Source organism: Saccoglossus kowalevskii, chromosome 2 (genome assembly GCF_978046115.1).
Source record: "Saccoglossus kowalevskii chromosome 2, keSacKowa6.1, whole genome shotgun sequence".
Classification (NCBI taxonomy): domain Eukaryota; kingdom Metazoa; phylum Hemichordata; class Enteropneusta; family Harrimaniidae; genus Saccoglossus; species Saccoglossus kowalevskii.
This window is the reverse complement of record NC_140642.1, coordinates 33,260,242-33,280,793: the sequence shown is the minus strand read 5'-3', so window position 1 is coordinate 33,280,793 and position 20,552 is coordinate 33,260,242. Positions and strand designations below refer to the sequence as shown.

The 20,552-nt window shown below is 34.5% G+C and overlaps 3 protein-coding genes across 4 annotated transcripts in view; 1 reads left to right on the top strand and 2 right to left on the bottom strand.

Annotated features, from left to right (window-relative positions):
• Positions 1–1,985, bottom strand: part of LOC102810405 (WD repeat-containing protein 27-like) — a 45,966-nt gene extending 43,981 nt beyond the window's left edge. The window contains exon 1 of one of the 2 annotated variants that reach the window (XM_085507438.1): positions 1,927–1,985. The gene's annotated coding sequence lies outside the window, so the exon portion shown is untranslated. Of the gene's footprint in view, positions 1–1,898 lie in introns of both variants that reach the window. The other variant, XM_085507437.1, reaches the window with a different exon arrangement.
• A 103-nt stretch (positions 1,986–2,088) lies between these two features.
• On the top strand, positions 2,089–13,118 carry LOC100368691 (KATNB1-like protein 1). Its single transcript, XM_002740107.3, has 10 exons — positions 2,089–2,226; positions 3,606–3,771; positions 3,996–4,048; positions 4,232–4,298; positions 5,339–5,530; positions 6,126–6,292; positions 8,391–8,489; positions 9,137–9,256; positions 10,527–10,620; positions 10,742–13,118. The coding sequence occupies exons 2-10, from the start codon at positions 3,631–3,633 to the stop codon at positions 10,769–10,771; spliced, it is 963 nt and encodes a 320-aa protein (XP_002740153.1). The 5' UTR covers positions 2,089–2,226; positions 3,606–3,630; the 3' UTR covers positions 10,772–13,118.
• On the bottom strand, positions 11,457–14,705 carry LOC102800645 (palmitoyltransferase ZDHHC22-like). The gene has a single exon (XM_006823279.2). The coding sequence runs from the start codon at positions 14,703–14,705 to the stop codon at positions 13,782–13,784; it is 924 nt and encodes a 307-aa protein (XP_006823342.1). The 3' UTR covers positions 11,457–13,781.
• Between the last annotated feature and the right edge of the window lie 5,847 nt (positions 14,706–20,552).

Sequence of the window (20,552 nt, the reverse complement as noted above, 5' to 3'; positions counted from 1 at the left end):
CTATTTTTTGCATACTTGTTTTCATATTCTAATTGTGATCAAATGACTACAAATACGGTAGACCCTAGAAAGCATATATTTTTGGAATCGCCAGACTTCAAGCTTTTCAAAGGTGTGTTTGCCATGCCCGTATCTCCATTCTACGATGCGTTACTCAATCAAAAGTGAAAAATAACTTTTTTTGTAAAAAAAATAATTACGCATTTATGCTGGTGATAATAAGTTTTTTTTTCACTTTTCCTAGTTGTTCAATAGTTTGGTAAATTGAATGTGTCTGGTCAGTTTTATTCAAGCAACGCATTTTGAAAAGTAGTGTCCTGAATTTTAATTTCTGTTTTAGTCGCATTGCCCCCAACTCAAACCGCAACACATTGGTAATTAATCCATGAAATAGTTTGTCTGGACACATTCAAGTTCCTCTCATTGTCACCTTGAAGCTGTGAAAATTTGGTGTTTATCCGACGACAATAAGTATACGTTATTTTTTGTTAAAGACCTTGTATTTTGAAAAACATAAACTCCTAGAAAACGTCGATGAAGTCACAGCAAAGATTTTCAAGCTTGTTTATCTGCACAAGCGATTTGTTTTCCCATCAAGGTCTGTTTTAACATGTGTAGGGGCATCCAAATGTGTAAGGCTATTGGAAACCAAAAAATAAACGAATGGGATAAAATCGGCAGATGAAAACACTAAAATCAATGATTTTTTTCAGTGGCTGTGTGACCTTGTGTCTGACACATTCATATGCAAATGACTAATCTGTGAAATAAACAGGGGCGAAGACAAACAACTCAAATGTTTGGAAACACTAATTGTGTGTCAGATAGCTACTGATAACACATCTTAACATTGCTTTGTCTTGAGTTAATCTTTGAAACTTATAGGCACACAAATTAAACCTGTGTTGTTGATTTTGGAAAACACTACTGAAGCTGCCTTGCTTCCCTTCAGAAAATCAACATTTTAACCAACTTACATGACATTCTAGGTTACGTTGACTTTATCAGATGAAAGTTTATAGTGCATTTCATCAATTAATAAATAAATGTGAAAATCGTAATTTTCAACACAAATAATAGTCTCGCTACCTTAATATCCATTGGAATGGATGATAATCGATACAATCTGTTGTTGAATGAAGCAATGAATTGGATATCTACCAAATTTGCTGTAAATAGCCATTTAGATGTACTTTTAGAGATATTCAGAAAAAAGCGAAGGAATGTGAGGCGTACATCTTTGATGGAGGAATCAATGGAACTTTCATCACTACATACATACATCACAGCCATAGAATGATTGGTTGAAAGAGTTTGTAAAACAATGACAATTGTAACTGAATACTCATTTTTTACCCATGCAATCTTGGCCGAAATGTAACTCAAAATGGAAAATTCAAGGAAGGATTAAAATCACTGAAAAAAGGTAATAATAAAATGAGTCATATAAAAAAAAATTAAAGTCATCAGCGGCAAAATGTCAGTTAATTATTCCTGGCCTCTGGAACTAAAAACACAGTTCCATGTACATGTAATGGGTCACTTTACATAAACCACCCATATCCAATAGGATGGTGGCTTTCGAATTTCCGGGTGCCAGCCTTATTAAACCATGGATCTAATAGTAGGTTCATAACTAAACTTAGTGACAGTGGCCGAATTGGCCATACATTAATCTGGTCACACTTTTGAGGGACTGTGATCTAGTACTCGACAGTTCGTCTCCATGCAGTTCTGTGGTCTGATCATGGTCTTTTTTAGTATCATGTCATTGATTTGAAAGCCCCAGCAACAAGTCAAGTAAACTTGACACATCTATAAATATGGTCAACTTCATAAATGTGTTATTCTAATGTACAATGTGAGAAAGAGTGAAAAATAAACCCGTGAAAACAAACCATCATTGCTTCTACACACATAACATACCCCGGTACCTTGAGTCTCAAGAAGACTGCCTGATTTTTGATTTTGTTGTGGATCCCAAACCGGAAATGGCGCCCTCTGTAAAAATTTATGTGTCATGCGATTCAATTGGCTACTGATTTTAATAATGGACAAATCAGAGAAACGGTTACATTATTTCGAACAAGGGCGATGATCCAAACACTAACAAATCGAAAAGACAGCTGAGCTGACTAAAGTGGTACCTACGATCGGTCTTTACTAAAACCATAACATCCGAAGAACGTTGGCAGGTAGATAGAGATCTGCTGAAGACTGAAATTAGTAAGTAACGCTATATAATAATATGTAAAATAAATGTGCCAAAGAAAAAGTGTCAAATTACAAATTCTAGACATAGTCTTTTCCGGGTTTTTCTGAAATTTTGTCTATGATCAGTGTTTTTTACCTCTATGCTCTTTCATAGAGGGACTGTAATATGACACTGTAAAACATGCAGGCTGGCCAAAACGACATATTTTCGTCTTGCGTGTACCAAAGATCTCTCATTTTCTGCAGTGCCTATATTTTTTTGGAGGGGGGGGGGGTATAAGATTATAAGGACATACTCTTACCAAGCTTATTGATGTTTTTTTTTGTCACTGAAAGCTAAATTATGGACAATACTTCAAGTTCAGTGCTTGCATATATTCTGTTATAGTGTTTTTTTTGTTTTTTTTTTCGGACTTATAGGTGTCACCGTGATTCTTGTTTTCACATGTCTTACTTCCATGCTTGGATAGTTCATGGAAGCTGTCAATGACTGGGTTTGCACTAAACAATGGTTTCGAAATTAATGCCTAATTCGATAGTTATTATTACCATACATTAATTTCGATTTAAGATTGCGTCTTGGCATTTTCCTTTTTCTAAATTACATGTAATAGTGAAAGAAACAAGTGTTCTATGGTTATGAATGTATTAGCTCACATGAATTTAATTTGGCAAATGAATTTTAGTGATTATTTCTAATTTAGCTAAAAGTTGCTATAGAAAAATCATCTGTCTACCTTAATTAGTGATGAATTGTAAATAATTGTGTCATTTTTGAATTGCTTTAATTTCACGAGAAAAATTTCATAGCAATGAAAAAGTCATCACTGGGGTCCTAAAGACACAGAGTCACAGTAACTTTCATTACATTTTATTTCTCCAGAACACACTTAAATCATAAAATTATTAAAATACGAAGCTTCAATAATTAAGCAGTTTACAGTATTCACTCTATTAAATGTGCAAAAAATGCACAACTTGCACTCACTGTATGCTGGATCTTTCAATTATGACTTAGATACCACCTGTATTAACCTTAGATACAGCTGTCATTTACGTATGATGAATGTATACGCTGCTAATAGAGCAAATATGGTATTCACACCAATAATGTCCAACACAAAACATTCATCTTTGTAAATTTTAGTTGAATTGAAAAAGCTTGTGATAAAATAATCATTTTGAAATGCAAGGCTAGTAATTTTTTGGCAGATTTTGCATTATGGGGATATATGCAGGTATCTTGCCACTCTGGGTGACGGTGGTCAGCCTCGACCGACACTCAAAATTAACACACAATACAATACACAGTGTTATATTCATAAACATTATTTAATAATTCTGTTGAGAATCTATCTGTAATTTATAATCTTTATTATTTCTTTTTTAAGGGAGTGTTTTACTTAAAAAACACACATGGCAAATCAACCAGAAGGAGGAAACGGGAAGGGTTTCATACAAGCTGGAGCAGGTGTTTTTGTGTGGAATGATAAAAACCGTAAATGGGAATGGGCTAACAAGGACCGACTTCCCCTTTTGAAAGCTCAGAAAGAAAAGGTATGTACAGTCTATCGTGTCTATTAATAGTTGTATGGTATATGTTAATTGCAGTTTTTCACAGTATTTCTTTGTACTGTGACTTTCAAGTACCTGCAATTTTTATATACAATACCTGGAACTCAGATTTGTTTATCAGAATTTTAAAGCGTAGACCTTAGTAGCTGACAGATAACATGAGTTTAGAGCATCAGAGACTCGTATTATATTTGTTTCATTCCTAGGCCATTAAGAAAGGACCCATCAAACAAACAGCAAATGAAGAACATGGTAAAAGGTACTTTGTTTTTTATTTATGTGCATACAATATGATTGTGATAGTTTGTAACTTTAATACTAACCCTACATGATCTTTATATTCATGCTTTGTATATATTTGTGACTTTGGTACTGTGAACAACCTTGTACTGTGTGAACACGCAATTCTGATGAATTATATCTTCATCTATTTCACTTTTAGGACCAACCCCTCATTTAAAATACCTGGTAAGAAGGCATGTGTTCAGCCACTTCGAAGTCATAACAGGGTGAGTTCAGTATTTCACTTGGTAACACCTTGTCTGTACTGGCCATGCATGTATGTTAACACCTTGAAGTTGCACTCTGACATCATTTGTATGAAATATTTGATTGTGGGAATTATGTACAGGACATTACATTTTCAATAAAATTCAGAGTGTCTGAATGTTAGTGATTTCAGCTTCTCATTAGACTGTGTGTTAAAATTTCTTTTGCTATTACTTTTTTTATAGTGTTCCAATGCATAAGAATTCACAAAAACTCATTTTTGTCTATGATTACTATGGCCTGCAGTAATTCAGTAAATCTGTTTAATTCTCAAATATTTCCAACAATTTGTGCATATTCAAATTGTTCAGTATTTTACATAAAAGTCCAAAGACCTCTATCCTCGGGAGCGGACATCCGGGCATTTTCACCGCCTGGCAACCCTCGCGGTGAAAACAAAGGCCCAAAACTCGCAGAAAACGGTACTTTGGGGTGATTGTTGAGACTCCTCTGAACAGTGCAACAAGATTAGCCCTACGTGTGCAACATATATAAACTTGGTTGTTCAGGATTACCGGTACTTCAAAGTTGAGTTTGTATTGTTTTCTCGAATTTTCACCAGCTCGACCAGCGTTCCACAGCAGCGCGCACAGAGCCCATAGAAATGCATGGTACAGTGGTGCGCGTCTTAGCAACGTGGAACGTCTGTGACGTAGCTCCGCCCCCGAGGATAGAGTTTTATGAATGATCTCATAGTGCAACTTTATATCCATTCATTCATTCATTGAGTAGCGCCCTCTAGTGACAGTGTGCTTCTGTGACATGATACTGTGTGTACTGTAGGTGAAAGCAATGTTGCTCAAGTCAACAACTATGTTGAATTAGTAAAATATGTCTCAAAAACATATTCATTCATAAAGACTATATACAGTTCAAAGAAAGTGATATGTCACCCATTTCATGTCATAAAAATGCTTTGTCAATTGAGTCCACAACTTGTTGGAAAATTGTATTAAATATTCCCAATATTTTAATACCTGTCTTCCTTCTAATGAAACAGACACCGCGGAAAAGGAAAGCAGCAGCAGTGAAGTCTCGCAGGAAATCAGGTGATGATACATCATCCGATGAATATTCTTCACAAAGTGACGAATCCGAAGTACAACATGACGGGAAGATTTATGTTCACAAACCTAGTGCTCTACTCAGAACCTTTGACATGGGACTCCAGTCTGATTCAATTTTAAATGAGGTATGGACTGCTTGCAGCTTATGATGATATTACTCTTTTGTAACCTCCTCTATTCATACTACCCAGTATGTAATTGTGACACCATATCTACTAGAACCTTGTAAATTACAGATAATCCTGTATAAGTACTGAGAAAGCATTAATTTTTCATATGTATTTAATTTTTACGATTTTGAGCACATTTAAGGTGGTTTTCTATTAAAATTAAAATTCAAACACAGTGAATAATTTACTGCGTTCACAATATTATTACAAATGACTGATCACATATAGCTATGACCAACATAAATCATATTTTAGTGGTTCAGTATACATTATGCAATAAATGAAATTTGTTGTTTAATCACTTCTTGAATTACAGATGCTATTTTATTAGAGCAAATACAGTACCATATTTACTCTATAAGCAGCGCATAAGTTTATGTAACAAACCTGTTGAAAAATTGCCACCCAATATAACGTCAACAAAGTATGTTGTTAAAGCTGGCATACATATTGCTGTTAGGTGTTTTTGAAATGAAATATCGCTGTTGGGATTCTAATCAGCTGGCATCTAGTATAGTGCAGTTTACTTATTGCATTCTCTTTTTTTTAGATGTTACAAAATAGTGAAACTATGGTATCTATATTATCAGCTAGAAATTTACGCTTACAAGCAGGTTACACATTCTGGAGACGAAGTCCAAGTGCACTAGTTACTTATATACTTAGGCTCAATGAAGATCCCATCACAGTGGATTTACTCCCATTGCTAACACAAAGGTAAGATTCAATGAAGATTTCATCACAGTGGATTTACTGCCATTGCTAACACAAAGGTAAGATTCAATGAAGATTTCATCACAATGAATATACTGCCATTGCTAACACAAAGGTAAGATTCAATGAGAGTTTCATCACAGTAGATTTACTGCCATTGCAAACACAAAGGTAAGATTCAATGAAGATTTCATCACAATAGATTTACTGCCATTGCTAACACAAAGGTAAGATTCAATGAAGATTTCATCACAGTGGATTTACTGCCATTGCAAACACAAAGGTAAGATTCAATGAAGATTTCATCACAATGGATTTACTGCCATTGCTAACACAAAGGTAAGATTCAATGAAGATTTCATCACAGTGGATTTACTGCCATTGCTAACACAAAAGTAAGATTCAATGAAGATTTCATTACAGTGGATTTACTGCCATTGCTAACACAAAGGTAAGATTCAATGAAGATTTCATTACAGTGGATTTACTGCCATTGCTAACACAAAGGTAAGATTCTATGAAGATTTCATTACAGTGGATTTACTGCCATTGCTAACAAAAAAGTAAGATTCAATGAAGATTTCATTACAGTGGATTTACTGCCATTGCTAACACAAAGGTAAGATTCTATGAAGATTTCATTACAGTGGATTTACTGCCATTGCTAACACAAAGGTAAGATTCAATGAAGATTTCATTACAGTGGATTTACTGCCATTGCTAACACAAAGGTAAGATTCAATGAAGATTTCGTTACAGTGGATTTACTGCCATTGCTAACACAAAGGTAAGATTCAATGAAGATTTCATCACAGTGGATTTACTGCCATTGCTAACACAAAGGTAAGATTCAATGAAGATTTCATTACAGTGGATTTACTGCCATTGCTAACACAAAGGTAAGATTGTATGAAGATTTCATCACAGCGGATTTACTGCCATTGCTAACACAAAGGTAAGACTCAATGAAGATTTCATTACAGTGGATTTACTGCCATTGCTAACACAAAGGTAAGATTCAATGAAGATTTCATCACAATGGATTTACTGGCATTGCTAACACAAAGGTAAGACTCAATGAAGATTTCATTACAGTGGATTTACTGCCATTGCTAACACAAAGGTAAGATTCTATGAAGATTTCATTACAGTGGATTTACTGCCATTGCTAAAACAAAAGTAAGATTCAATGAAGATTTCATTACAGTGGATTTACTGCCATTGCTAACACATAGGTAAGATTCTATGAAGATTTCATTACAGTGGATTTACTGCCATTGCTAACACAAAGGTAAGATTCAATGAAGATTTCATTACAGTGGATTTACTGCCATTGCTAACACAAAGGTAAGATTCAATGAAGATTTCATTACAGTGGATTTACTGCCATTGCTAACACAATGGTAAGATTCAATAAAGATTTCATCACAGTAGATTTACTGCCATTGCTAACACAAAGGTAAGACTCAATGAAGATTTCATTACAATGGATTTACTGGCATTGCTAACACAAAGGTAAGACTCAATAAAGATTTCATTACAGTGGATTTACTGCCATTGCTAACACAAAGGTAAGACTCAATGAAGATTTCATCACAGTAGATTTACTGCCATTGCTAACACAAAGGTAAGACTCAATGAAGATTTCATCACAGTAGATTTACTGCCATTGCTAACACAACCAGTACCTTTCTAATACATGTACTGGTTTTTGGACTATCACCTGTCAAATATTTGATGGTCTGAATGCATTGTCGGGAAAAATGAAGAATTCACCTGAATTCTGCCATGTTTAAGGTTATTGTGGCCTGGATTGACAGCAAATTTTTCTGAACCTATTAGTGTTGGCAATGTAAATTTTATTCAAATGGGAAGATCCTGAATGTGGAATTCTGTAGTCATTTGCATATTTGTATATGCACATATGTGTTCCACTGATATGAATGTAAAACCTCAATATGCATGCAAAATAGCTCAATATGGCTGCAAAACTAGAATCATCTAAATATATAAATAAGCAAAAACACAAATGCCACCATGCATGGTTATGAAAGTTACATGCCTACCTTTATTACATACATTCCTGTTGTTTATTTTGTAGTATCAAAGAGAAATCTATTAGTGGTCATACACTATCCATGGGTGCATGTTACGATCTCCTGCCAACGTTACGACATTTACTAGACAGTCAATTTGAAGAGTAAGTAGACTTTTTATTTTATGTCAAAAATTTTTTTCTGAGCTATAGTGTAATATTAATAATGCAAGCTATCAAACTTTATCCTGCATATTTTTTTACATGAGATGTCTCGATCATGATTGCAAATAATATTTTGTATTATTATACATCTCCCACCGTAACGCCATAAGTTACAGCGTGCCGTAATTTTGCGGTATTTTACAGGGTATTTTCATCCTACCATATTAGGAAATGCGAATTCCAAATATGGAATGATTACGCGCGTAAGCATCCTTTAATAATAAAAACAAACATGGCTGCCACCAGAGTTTGGCTGCGCGTCGGTTGATACTCCAGCTGTACTGTCTTCGTGCAGACTTTGAGGTATTCTCGTAATAACCTCATATTATCAAACCTGCATCATAAAGATTACCGGTAGTCACTTTACTGTATTCACCTATTATTAACTCTTGTGCTTATGTATCTGTGATCAAAATAAGTCATATTTCATTAATTTGATCAAAATAAGTCATATTTCAATAATTTGATGAAAATAAGTCATATTTTAATAATTTAATATACATGTAATTCTAATAGAGCTATTTTTTTATACAATAAGTACCATCTTGTTAGTAAATTCATTGCTTCGTTTTAATATATTCTTTCAGTTATATAAAAGTAGCACTTGACATGGTAAGGACAATCATTCAAACCTGGTGGAAGGAATTCAAAGCATTTAACTCAAAGGTATCAACCGAAAGAGTTGCGTCTGATTTTCTAAGAAGCCAGTAAGTAGAAATTCTAGAATATTTATTATTCTGTTATATTCTGCTGCATTATCTATTTAGTGACAATTTGTCAAAATATTGAATTTATTAGTCCCCATTCGGACAAAGTCCGAAAACAGGGACTTATATTTCGGTCTCCGTCCGTCAGTGCAGCCATCCGGAGTCATATTTCAGAATTCATCAGACCGATTTCGTACATTCTATTTTTGACATGCTTTGTCAGTTTACATTCAAATTTGGTACATAGATTATACATGTTAGGATACATGTCCTCTGACTGTCTGTGTATGCGTCCATCCATGCATCCGTGCGGAGTCATATTTCAGAATCTTTTGGACCAATTTCATTCATTCTTTGCATGTGCCTAGTACTTTATGTGGGACATATGCACATGCAGTGGTTTAGCGATTTGATTCAAAATGGCCGACTGGCAGCCGTCTGGTTTGTTATTTTAAATGTGGTATCTTGGACATGCTTCGTCAGTTTTCATTCAAATTTGGCACATACTTTATACATGTTAGGATACATGTTCATGACAATTTGTTTCGAAATCGGATCAAGGATGGCCGATTGACAGCCATCTGACTTTTTGGCCTTACTACTATATTTCCAAGATTTATGTAACATTTTCATTCGTATTTTGCACATACATCATGCATGTCACTTTGTTTCATAATCAGATCAAAGATAGCCGAATAACAGCTGTTTTTATTTTTGACCATATTACTATAACTCTGTCACAATGTATCATTTTCATTGATATTTAGCATGTCATAAATGGATACATGTACATGTCAATTCAATTTGCAATTTGATCAAATATGGCCATCTTGTTTGTTTAAAATGTGATAACTTGGACATGCTTTCACTTGTGATCTATGTTTTTCTTTGCTATGTCTTAAACCGGAGGGGTCGTCATGCAACACATGTTCGAATTTGATGTAAATAAGCAATCTGTTGTATTCGCCACTTTGGACTCAAGTTTCAAGGACACGCTCGCGCCAACCCCTCCACTTTAATATGACAAGCACAAAGAGAACTTTCAAAAATTTAACGGGGACTGTGTCATTTTCAATGACTTGTTTGATCTGCATTGCATGATATAAATGTGTGTATTGCATATATATGTTGTGTATTTCTGTAGAAAATTGTGTGCAATATATGCAAGTTTCTTTTAAGGAAACATACAAAGATGCATACAAATTGCATTTATATCTTGTCTGACTGCATTGCAAAATAGATAAATCTTCTTTTATTTGACTCTTACTAGGAGTGTTCAAGGGATATACATTGTTCTAGTTACACTTACTGATAAAATTGATGAGTTGTCAAGACGACCTGGTAACCTAGGCAACAAAGCTCAGGTAATTATACAATTACACGTTAACGTACTTGATACTAAGAGGTACATATTCATATTTTCTATGACTACACATTGAACTGCTATATGTTGCTGTAGTTGATAACTCTCACTCTTTCTTACAGGTGATTCAAAGCCTTCTCTCCCAACTATGAAGATATTGATTAGAGAATAGCTTTTTACATTGAAACAGTTTTTTATTATCATTTTCCATCCATCTTTTGAGTGCAATTTGCTGTGAAACTAAATTTTTCTACGACTAGTGATATTGCAAATTTTTTTTTTGAATGCCACCACTGTATGTGATCACCAAACTTGTTATCCATTCTATTTAAAATTATGTAAAGACAGTTGTATGCATATATATATATATATATTTGGCTGGTGACTTGGTTTACTAAATTCTGTAGATGAAATATATTTTATTTATAATGCTTGCAATGTATCCAGTTTGGCAAGTTTGCTTTCCTCTACAATTTAGTATGGTGCCAGTTGTGCTGTGAGATTCTTGCCAATTTATTAATGGTAAAAAAAATGTATGCATGCACGATGTTGATAGTATATTCAAAGTCTGATTATCACACATGTATAGCTTGGTCACATTGGTAAAGCACGCTATATAGATAGTTGCTATGCAGATGTTTGCATAGGAAACTGCTGGCAACCATCAAAAGAATTGCAAAACATGAATCTTTGCAATAAATTATCTCTATTCATGGGTCTATGGTCTGCCTCAGGGTCTGCCTTGACAAGGTGGAAACAATGCAGTCCCTTATAGTTTTACTCCCTTGCAGGTTGAGCATGTGTGTAGTATATACCAAAAATGAAATGCAAACTAGGTTATGATGCAAAGTATTTTTATTATTAATTTACAACACAAAGATCTCTTTAACAAGATAAAAATTCAAAATTTGACTGTACTTTTTGTTTTGAATACATGTATAAAATATGCATATGAAATTTTAAAAGTTTTTTTAACACACTGCCCATTACAGGTACTTTTTTTTATAACAAACAAAATGTTATTTCTGATGTAAAATTACAATCTGTTATTAAAATTAAATTAATGTAGCATGAACAAATTTATTGGTAGTGCACTGTTGTCCTTCAAGTTGGCAAATATTGTAATTCTTACAGTAAATGTATACCTAATAACGTTACATTCAGAGGCTAATAGTTTCTGACTTCAGTCTTACTATGCATTTTATTCTAAGACTTGTCATCATTTATTCTACAGTTAGGTTACCACTGACTAAAAACCTACTCTGTTAAAGCTTCAACAATCATCACACTGTCATGTTTGATATGGGTCCCATACTACCTATACAACACATTGTTCGGACTTTATAAAACTATAAATGTCAATCAATAGTCCTTGTCTAAATAAAAAACAATTCACGTTATTAAGAATTAAACTGTCACATGTCATTGTATCGGAAAATGTAAAATGTGAAAGTATTAATTTTTACTGATATTTCACTTATTAGTGAAAACAGCTAATTTTGAACCTAGTGAATAAATAATGCTTTAACAGTACGTCTAATGCTTGTACCTCAATCTGATTAAAATCCAATGTAGGTATGAGGCTCCATTTTTAGCTTCGCTGTCGACTTTTTCGAGCAGAGCTTATCATATGAGTGATTGTTCGTCGTCTGTGTCAATGTTTTACTTTGTTGACTTCTTGAAAACTACAAGCCTGAATGCTTTTATACTTGGTGTATATGTACCTTGGGTAGGCCTCTTTTAGATTTGTTCATTTCATGATGATATCTTCAATTCTCTAATTTTGATGAAAATTCTTGGTAAAAAGTGATATTTTTGACTTCTTGTTAAAAACCACAAGTCTGATTGCTTTGATATTACATATATAGGTACTACATGTGGACCTCTCAGATTTGTTCATTTTGTGGTGATATCTTTAATTCTCCAATTTTGGTGAATATTTTTGTAATTTTTGGTAAAAAGTGATATTTTCGACTTCTTGGTGAAAACGGCAGGTCTGATTGCTTTGATAATACATATATAGGTACTACATGTGGACCTCTCTCAGATTTGTTCATTTTGTGATGATATCTTTAATTATCTAATTTTGATGAATATTTTTGGTAAAAACAGCGGAGCTATCTCAGCCGAGAGGCTGCTTGTTTTTTATTATTATTATTTTTTATGACCCTTTATATAATATTTATTTGTATTTTAGTTTGAATATATCGATTTTTTTTGTTTTTCTTGCCGTTAATCAGTTCTTAGAAAATTTTGTCCCAGTCGCCTCAAACTAGTTAGAGGCGACTGGTACACGATACAAATAAATATTTTATAAAGGGTCATAAATAACAAAAATTGGAGTCTCATAGCTACATCGGATTTTAATCAGATTCGCTTGTACCCTTGCTTTGAAAGTTTGAGGAAACAAGCCTTTTTTATGACATAGGTTCATGGTGGTCTTTGTGTGACTGATGTGAAACTGTTAAGTAATAAATAAATTGCTTTCTGCAAGCAAAAGTTGTTCTTGAGTACTGAATTTATAAAACAAAATTCCCCTGTATTTTCTCTCGTATGCCTCTAATACTTCATCAGTAGTGCACACGCTTACCTATTTCACTGATATCTATGGTACCCTGGTAATAATATTTCAACGTACAATGTTCACTATTGTTTTTTACATGTGTTTGTCCATTTCTGACAAAGCAAATATGGTGAAAGTAAAGTTAAAACAAACACAATATACTTTCGCATCAGCAGTGTACACATTTTTCAAAATTAAACAGTTTAAACTCTCATTTGTGGGAAAAAATGTTTACATAAACTTGAAAGACTTTCAGATATGTTACTTGTAACAGAAAAGCAAAAATGTTATACTTTAACAGATTAGAATTGCCCTTGTATTTATGCTTATAATTATAATTTACTTTTCAAACTACGACCATTTGCAATGAATTTGTTATTTTCCACATCTTAGTTCAGCTGCTGTTACCTCGGTAGATTCACCTGAACGTAACATCCTCGTGTGAGTTCACAGTAATAACACATGCTGATCTTGTCAGAGTGAAATTAGATCTACTTTACTTTGTTCACGTTTGTTGTAGATGATGTGTAGGCAAAATGCATTGTTTATTCTACACAACTGCAGCCTGGGTTTAATCATTTTTTTTTCTGTGGTCGTCATCAGTTGTTCTTCTTAGTTTTATTGTTTCGTTTATTGTTTTCAACTTTCTTCTTTACTTTCAATGCATTCTTCTTGGTAACTTCATTCGCACCATCCATAACACCAAATTTATCGCCATAGATACCATTCCCATGCTGGGGTAAGCATATTGGGAACACTGCCCCGAGAATCCAGAATTTCCCCAAAACATCAGTCATATTGTTATAAAAGCCATTATTAATCCCTGGCATGTCATGCATGGCTTCGAATGTGGTAAGGCCCATGAAGGAAATCCATAACTGCCAACAGAAGAAACCGAGGCACACAGTGCCACCAGCCAGACACACATACAGGTACGTGACAAGAATCATTTCACCAAGCGGCGCCCTTCCTACAAGCCACAAGTAAACAGTTTTAGGTCCCAGAGTGAAAAACGTTGTGCTGCCGTTGAACTGAGTACCGAACACGGCGTTGTTGTACATGGCTGTTGTAATTAACGAATAGAACGTCCCAACGCTCATATACAGGCAATACCACATGAAGTATTTTTGATTGTAGTATCCAATACACGTGTTCATGAAAAAACAGTGGTGATCGCGTTTCACGATGCAGTCACCACACAGCTTACACGAGTAACAGCGCACCGGCTTGGTCTTCTGCTGTTGGTGGAACTCCCAGACGTCTTTCGGGAGTCTTCGTGCCGTTGTATCGGTGAAATACGCCATCAAGTAGTTCCAGTATGTATTTACGAACATGAACACAGCGAATATGTAGTGTTTTTGCATAGTATACTTGAATAGATGTGGTATGGTGACCAGTGTTGCTAAACTCATGGCGAATAACGTCACGAAATTGAAATAAATAACTGCTCCGATGCTCATTAGCGCTAACAAAGTCAGGCGCTTATCGGCAGTAGGGTGGCGTAAGACCGATAAGATCCCCATGGTTTATTCACTGGTCGAGGGAGTTCCTGGAAATCGACACTAATAGACGTCAGATATTGGAATGTAATGAATACCTGCAGCAGTCGCCGGGAAAGCCCTTTGATGTTATTGTTTGTTTGTTGGTTGTAGTTTCTCTTTCAGTCATGTACGAGGGCGCACTTGACCAGTCTAGTTTGTACGGGAAACACTTTAATTCAGCGCTGTAATTTATTTTCCTCCACAATTCCTTTAGTGTGACAGGGGAACGGTGCTTTCACCAAATGTGTATAGAGGTTACTAGTAAACATTTTCAAGGTTAGGTAGGTTTTAGCCGAGTGATAGAGGGCGCAAGTACTAGGCACCACCGTGACTGCACAGTCACCTGCGATTTCGAACTCCGCACAGTTCGATGCGCGTTACTTATCATCACTGCACAAAGCAGCTTTGCATAGAACTCATTTGCATATTCGAATATGTTCGAACTACTAGACCCTGTCGGTTAACAAAGTTATGCGTAAGTTACTTGGTTACTTTAGTCACTTTAATAAGACGTTTCACGCCCCGACTTTGAATAAAATGTTCAGTTAATGGGATTAAAATATACATGACTTGCGTTAAAAACGTACAATCCTTTCCCGATGAGAAAGCATTAGATTGCACAATAAATAAATAACTTTATAAATTTACAAGAACCTTTGTGTTCCATGGCAGTTAGACGCGGAAAATCGAACCCGTTCAAGCCAGAAATAGTATTGAAATATTCAGCAGAATACAAGATGAACGGAAATGTTAGGAAACCCTTTTCAGTGAAATTAGTATTTAATGTTTCTTTCCCAACTATATTCGTTAACAGAACGTTTTTTCCTCCAAGTTTTAGTGTATCACGTGCGCCGTTTCACTACTATAACATTACCTTGCATAATATAGTTCGCGATAAAATGGTTCGTATTTACGTTTTTACTGAAGTCTGACATTAATGAATAGTTCGGATATCACATACGTTTTTTTTCCACTTTTTTTTTAGTTCGGTTTCAAATGAAACAACTGCGGAAAAATGGCCGTGCGTAGTGAGGTGATTGACCACAAAATTGAAGGCTGCCTGTGGCAGAGGCACTATTGCGTAAAGCGCAAAGGCCTATGGGAAGGAGATTGCTGCGATTTCATACTATCCTACATGTACTGGTATATATTGGTTGGCAAAAAATCGTTAATCCCACCAGTACACGACCATGTGTGGAATATGTTTCCTGCATTCTGAAAACGTACATTATTTTCAAAATGTTTTTTCTTATTCTTCTTTTCTCTAAATTGCTGAATACTAGTTTAATAGGCAGTGGTCGTCGCGCCACGCATGCGCGAGATATATGGGTCTCATATATAAAACAAACTCCAAAATGTATTTGATGGATGTGAATAATTCAAAATATGGAAAATATATTTGTAAATTAAGAATTAGTGACCATCAGCTTATGATTGAGAAAGGGAGGTATACTAGACCAAAAACAAAACTGGAACACAGAATCTGCACAAGATGTGACAATAACTCAGTCGAGGATGAGTACCATTACATTATGGACTGTCCACAGCACAATAAAATGAGGCAGATACTGTTTACAGACTTACATAAGGATAATACTAATTTTACTTCAATGGATCATCCCGATAAATTTATTTACATTATGACAAACTGCCACATTAAGCTTGATGTGTTTATAATGCAAACAGGTGTGTATTAATAAAACACCTGATTCTGTACTACCTTGTAATTGCCTTTTAATTAATCTGTTATTTTAATTTTTTGATTAACCTCTTTACTTTTTTTATTTTACTTGACTATGTTCATCTTCTATAGAAAGAATAATGTCAATAAAGTTATCTTATCTTATCTTATATATACAAGATGGCGACTTTGACTGTCGCTCAGATCAAAAGTACAAACTGAGACGTTTCCAAGCTTTAATTGGGTAATTTTTAGGTGATTGGAAGGTATCGAAGGAGTCACTGGTGATATTCAGTGCAAGTCACGCCAAGGTCAACCCTCATACTTGAGATTTTCATTTGAAGAGCGCACTGGATTGTGGGAAAATCAATGTTTATCAACACATATGTCGCACATGCGTAGCGCGACGACCACCGTGCTTTAAGTGAAGAAATCCCCAGAACCTGTCTGTGATTATATTCCCCCCAAATTCACATCATTTAGCACCTCTATAAATTGTATTCACTAGACTTTGGGGTGACCTTGATTACATGTTGCAAAACACACAAAAAAATGAATGAAAACATCAGTGAGTTTTAAGTGTGCTCAAGTAAAAATGCTGGTATTTTATTCCTGAAAGATAAATCACGTGATTGGAGATAATTAACAGTCGATGAGCATTATTTACCCCTACACTTGTTGGGTTAGAGTACAGCGCTACATGCTGGGCTGCAGAGATGGGAGCTAAAGTTGTTACGATGTATGTTGTCTGTTTGTGAAAACAAATCCACTAATTGTATGCAATTTTGCAATCCGATCTGCTGAAAAAATACAACTACGAATATTTAATTTTCAAAAATGGACCACTAAGAAGAAGGATTATTAAAATGAGATTGTACAAACAATTAAAATAAGCATATTGTTTACTGGTTTTTTCATCGACTATTATAAGTGAGTTGTGTTTTAACTCAGCATAGGTCGCTGTAATCCATCAATTGCCATGGAAACAAATTGATAAGATACATATGTAGTATGCATATCTAAATATAATTATCAATTTACTCCGACATTGGGAACCGACACCCATTACTTTTGTGATATGTTATTGTTGTTAGTGTTATTATTGCTAACTATACATAACATGTCGCAAATCTATACCCCTATTCTAGATCAAACAGCTAAAAATTACGACCGCATAGGGCGGCACGTATAATGTGGTTTGCATTAAGTGACCCCGGGTATACCACTGGTGACAATTATTTAATTGACTGCACATTGGGAATAATAAAGCATCGCACGTTGGAGACTTTAAAGCTAGTGAGTTACCACTTTCGACTATACTAACATATAACGAGTCCATGTGTCTTTGGCTAAGTGGCTAAATATTACAATGCTGGAGTGTGTAGTAAATGCACGGCCTATTTATTATATAAGCTAATCAAGCACCCTAGCACATTATTAATTATCTTATTGACTGCAATGACATTAACGTTACTTATTCCAACCATTTTTACTATGTATCTGAATTGTATTGTAGTAATAATAATATTTCGTACTGTGACCATTGGCCATATGTACAGATACAAATAAATACATAATAAATTAATGAGTAAAGAAAACAACTATAAAATAATAATACATAAAATGGGAATAATTAAGTGTTCCCTCCAAGTATAAGTTGTGGTACTTAAAAGCTATAAAATATACATTTACCAAGGTTTAATTGTATATATGGGGGTTGATTCTGAAATAATGAAATAAACTTTATCTCTGTAGGTGTGAATTAATAATACTGTGCAATAAACTTCAACCTTAGGGAGTTATAGTTGGGACAATACTAATGTAAAGTGGTATTCGTCCTCAATTACATTACAGCCAAAAGTACCACTGGCCCTACCCTTTTCAGTTTGAAGTGCATGGGACGAGATCCTTAATCTACATAAAGCATTTCTGTATATTGACCAATTTTTGTGAGATACGTTAATTCACGTTTCACCTTACAATAAGTTTAGGACTTCTATTAATTTCAGAACTCAAATCCTGCCCAAAATATCAAAATACCTTTGTTTAAACAGTTCCAAGAATACACCAGAATTACTTACATATTTTGTTTTTACTTACATATTGGTCAATCCAAATATGTCCTAAACTATATTTATAGAGAAGATTTTTACCTGTCAATGCCCAGCAGATAATATGGCAGGAGCGGATACTAAGTTGAAATTTATACGATTCTTTTAAAATATGTGGAGAAACACTTATCACTTATCAATTTTAACCAAAAACAAATAATTTCAACATTTACATACACTCTAAGTTAATGTCGTCCCAATTCTTTCCTAACAGCGGAATTAGTGGCAACAAAACTAACGCTTAGTAGATATTTACAAAATTTCAACATCATTCATATCAGAATGTGTACCCCCCAAAAAAGCACTACCGTGGAGAAGAACTGAGAGGATTTTACAATCAAATATACGGAAAGCAACATTAGGTGGCACACCACCCAGATTCTGTAACTTTTTTCTTCAAAAAGTGCTTTACTATCCTGTTCAGAAACATATTTTTGTGCCTGATACCATTTTCCAGAACTGGAACGTAACCTCCAAGAATTGTATTTTGAAACAATTTCAATGCTTTTACCTTCCAAAAACATTTTTACTGTTTTTTAAGCGACCCCTTTCCGAAAAACAATAATTTTAGTTTCTTAAGGTTCACTGTAAGTCCACACTTTGAACAATAGTCTATATATTATTCAATAATCGTTGTAAACGAGCAGGTGTACTACTAAACAGAGCCATGTCATCAGCATACAATAGATAACACAAAGCACACAGGTAAACTACAGTTTCATGACCTTGTCGAAAAGTTATATGAAGGTCATTAATATAGAAACAAAATAAAAGAGATGAAATCACAGAGCCCTGTTGCAACCCCATACTACCGGTAATATTAAAGTAGTTAATTATCCCTAGGGAGTTTCCACTGCTGCCTTTCACATACTGGTACATTGAATATAAAGATACAATTTGCCTTTGAGACCGGTCTTCGATAATTTGAGCAATGATGTACCCTATCGAAGGCCTTCTTATAGTCTACAAATGCACAACTGAAAGTCATATTTTATGTTCTTTTTACGAAAAAAAAACCACACACACAGAAATTCCACCAGAGGCTCTTCCATATTTCGTTTCATTTTTAGACCACTAACATGTAGTTCCTCATACCCTTCAATCTTAAAATCAAATATGGTACTCACCCAAGTTTCTACCAAACAAACACAGTCAAATGATTTTAAATAATCAAAAAAATCATGATCAGCCAACTTTCCTATTAAGCTATTAAGCTATTTACATTCCATACTAAAAACTTTAGTTCAGTATCACTCCCTATGATATTAAAGGCCATTGCCAAATTCCTAGTCATTAACAGTATTTGAATTATTGGAAGCAGTAGAAGTTGACATGGCCACTACATATGTTCTATTGTGTGTCCCCTGCTTCTTACGTAGTGAATCGCTAGATTCTATCAATCTGTCCTTAGATAACTGACGAGTTACCAACGGCTTGTATTGTTATAGCTGATCGTAAAATAACAATTCATTGTATCTTGAATACACTATTCATTTCTGAATACGGATATTGTAATTAAACGATTAACTTTCGTTTTGGATAGTAAATTCTTTTATGAATTTGAAACTTATTTAAGAGTTCTAGTCGAATTAAAGTGAATGAAACCTTTGTTTTTCTCGAAAATTTGTAATATTTTCCTTTCTAAAGTAAAGTCACACAGAGCACGATTTTTTTCTTTGATATCTTATTTTGTTTTTGTTGTTCTGTACATGTATAATTTACTTGTATATGAAGAAGTGCGTGACAGTGTAAGAAAGGAAACAAACGAGGTTGAATATATCACATCTAATCGCACCAGTCTTTGCCAGAGGCAGTGAATAACAGGTCAAATCGTTGATAAGCGTATGACAATGTTACAATGTAACAATCCATGTGATCACGTTGAGATAATCTTTAGATAACGTCTTTGATCCCCGGCTTTGATCACAAATCAATTATTCTCTCATTGTCATTAGGTTAAAAAAATGACTAATATGTCTTGAAATAAACAACCCACAGAGGTGACACCAACCACGAAGAACAGTTCAATTATCTGGT

Coding starts and splice junctions, on each gene's coding strand:
- LOC100368691 (XM_002740107.3), top strand. CDS start 3,631: ATGGCAAATCAACCAGAAGGAGGAAACGGGAAGGGTTTCATACAAGCT. Junction 6,293..8,390: donor CTCCCATTGCTAACACAAAG/GTAAGATTCAAT, acceptor TTTATTTTGTAG/TATCAAAGAGAAATCTATTA. Junction 9,257..10,526: donor TCTGATTTTCTAAGAAGCCA/GTAAGTAGAAAT, acceptor GACTCTTACTAG/GAGTGTTCAAGGGATATACA.
- LOC102800645 (XM_006823279.2), bottom strand. CDS start 14,705: ATGGGGATCTTATCGGTCTTACGCCACCCTACTGCCGATAAGCGCCTG.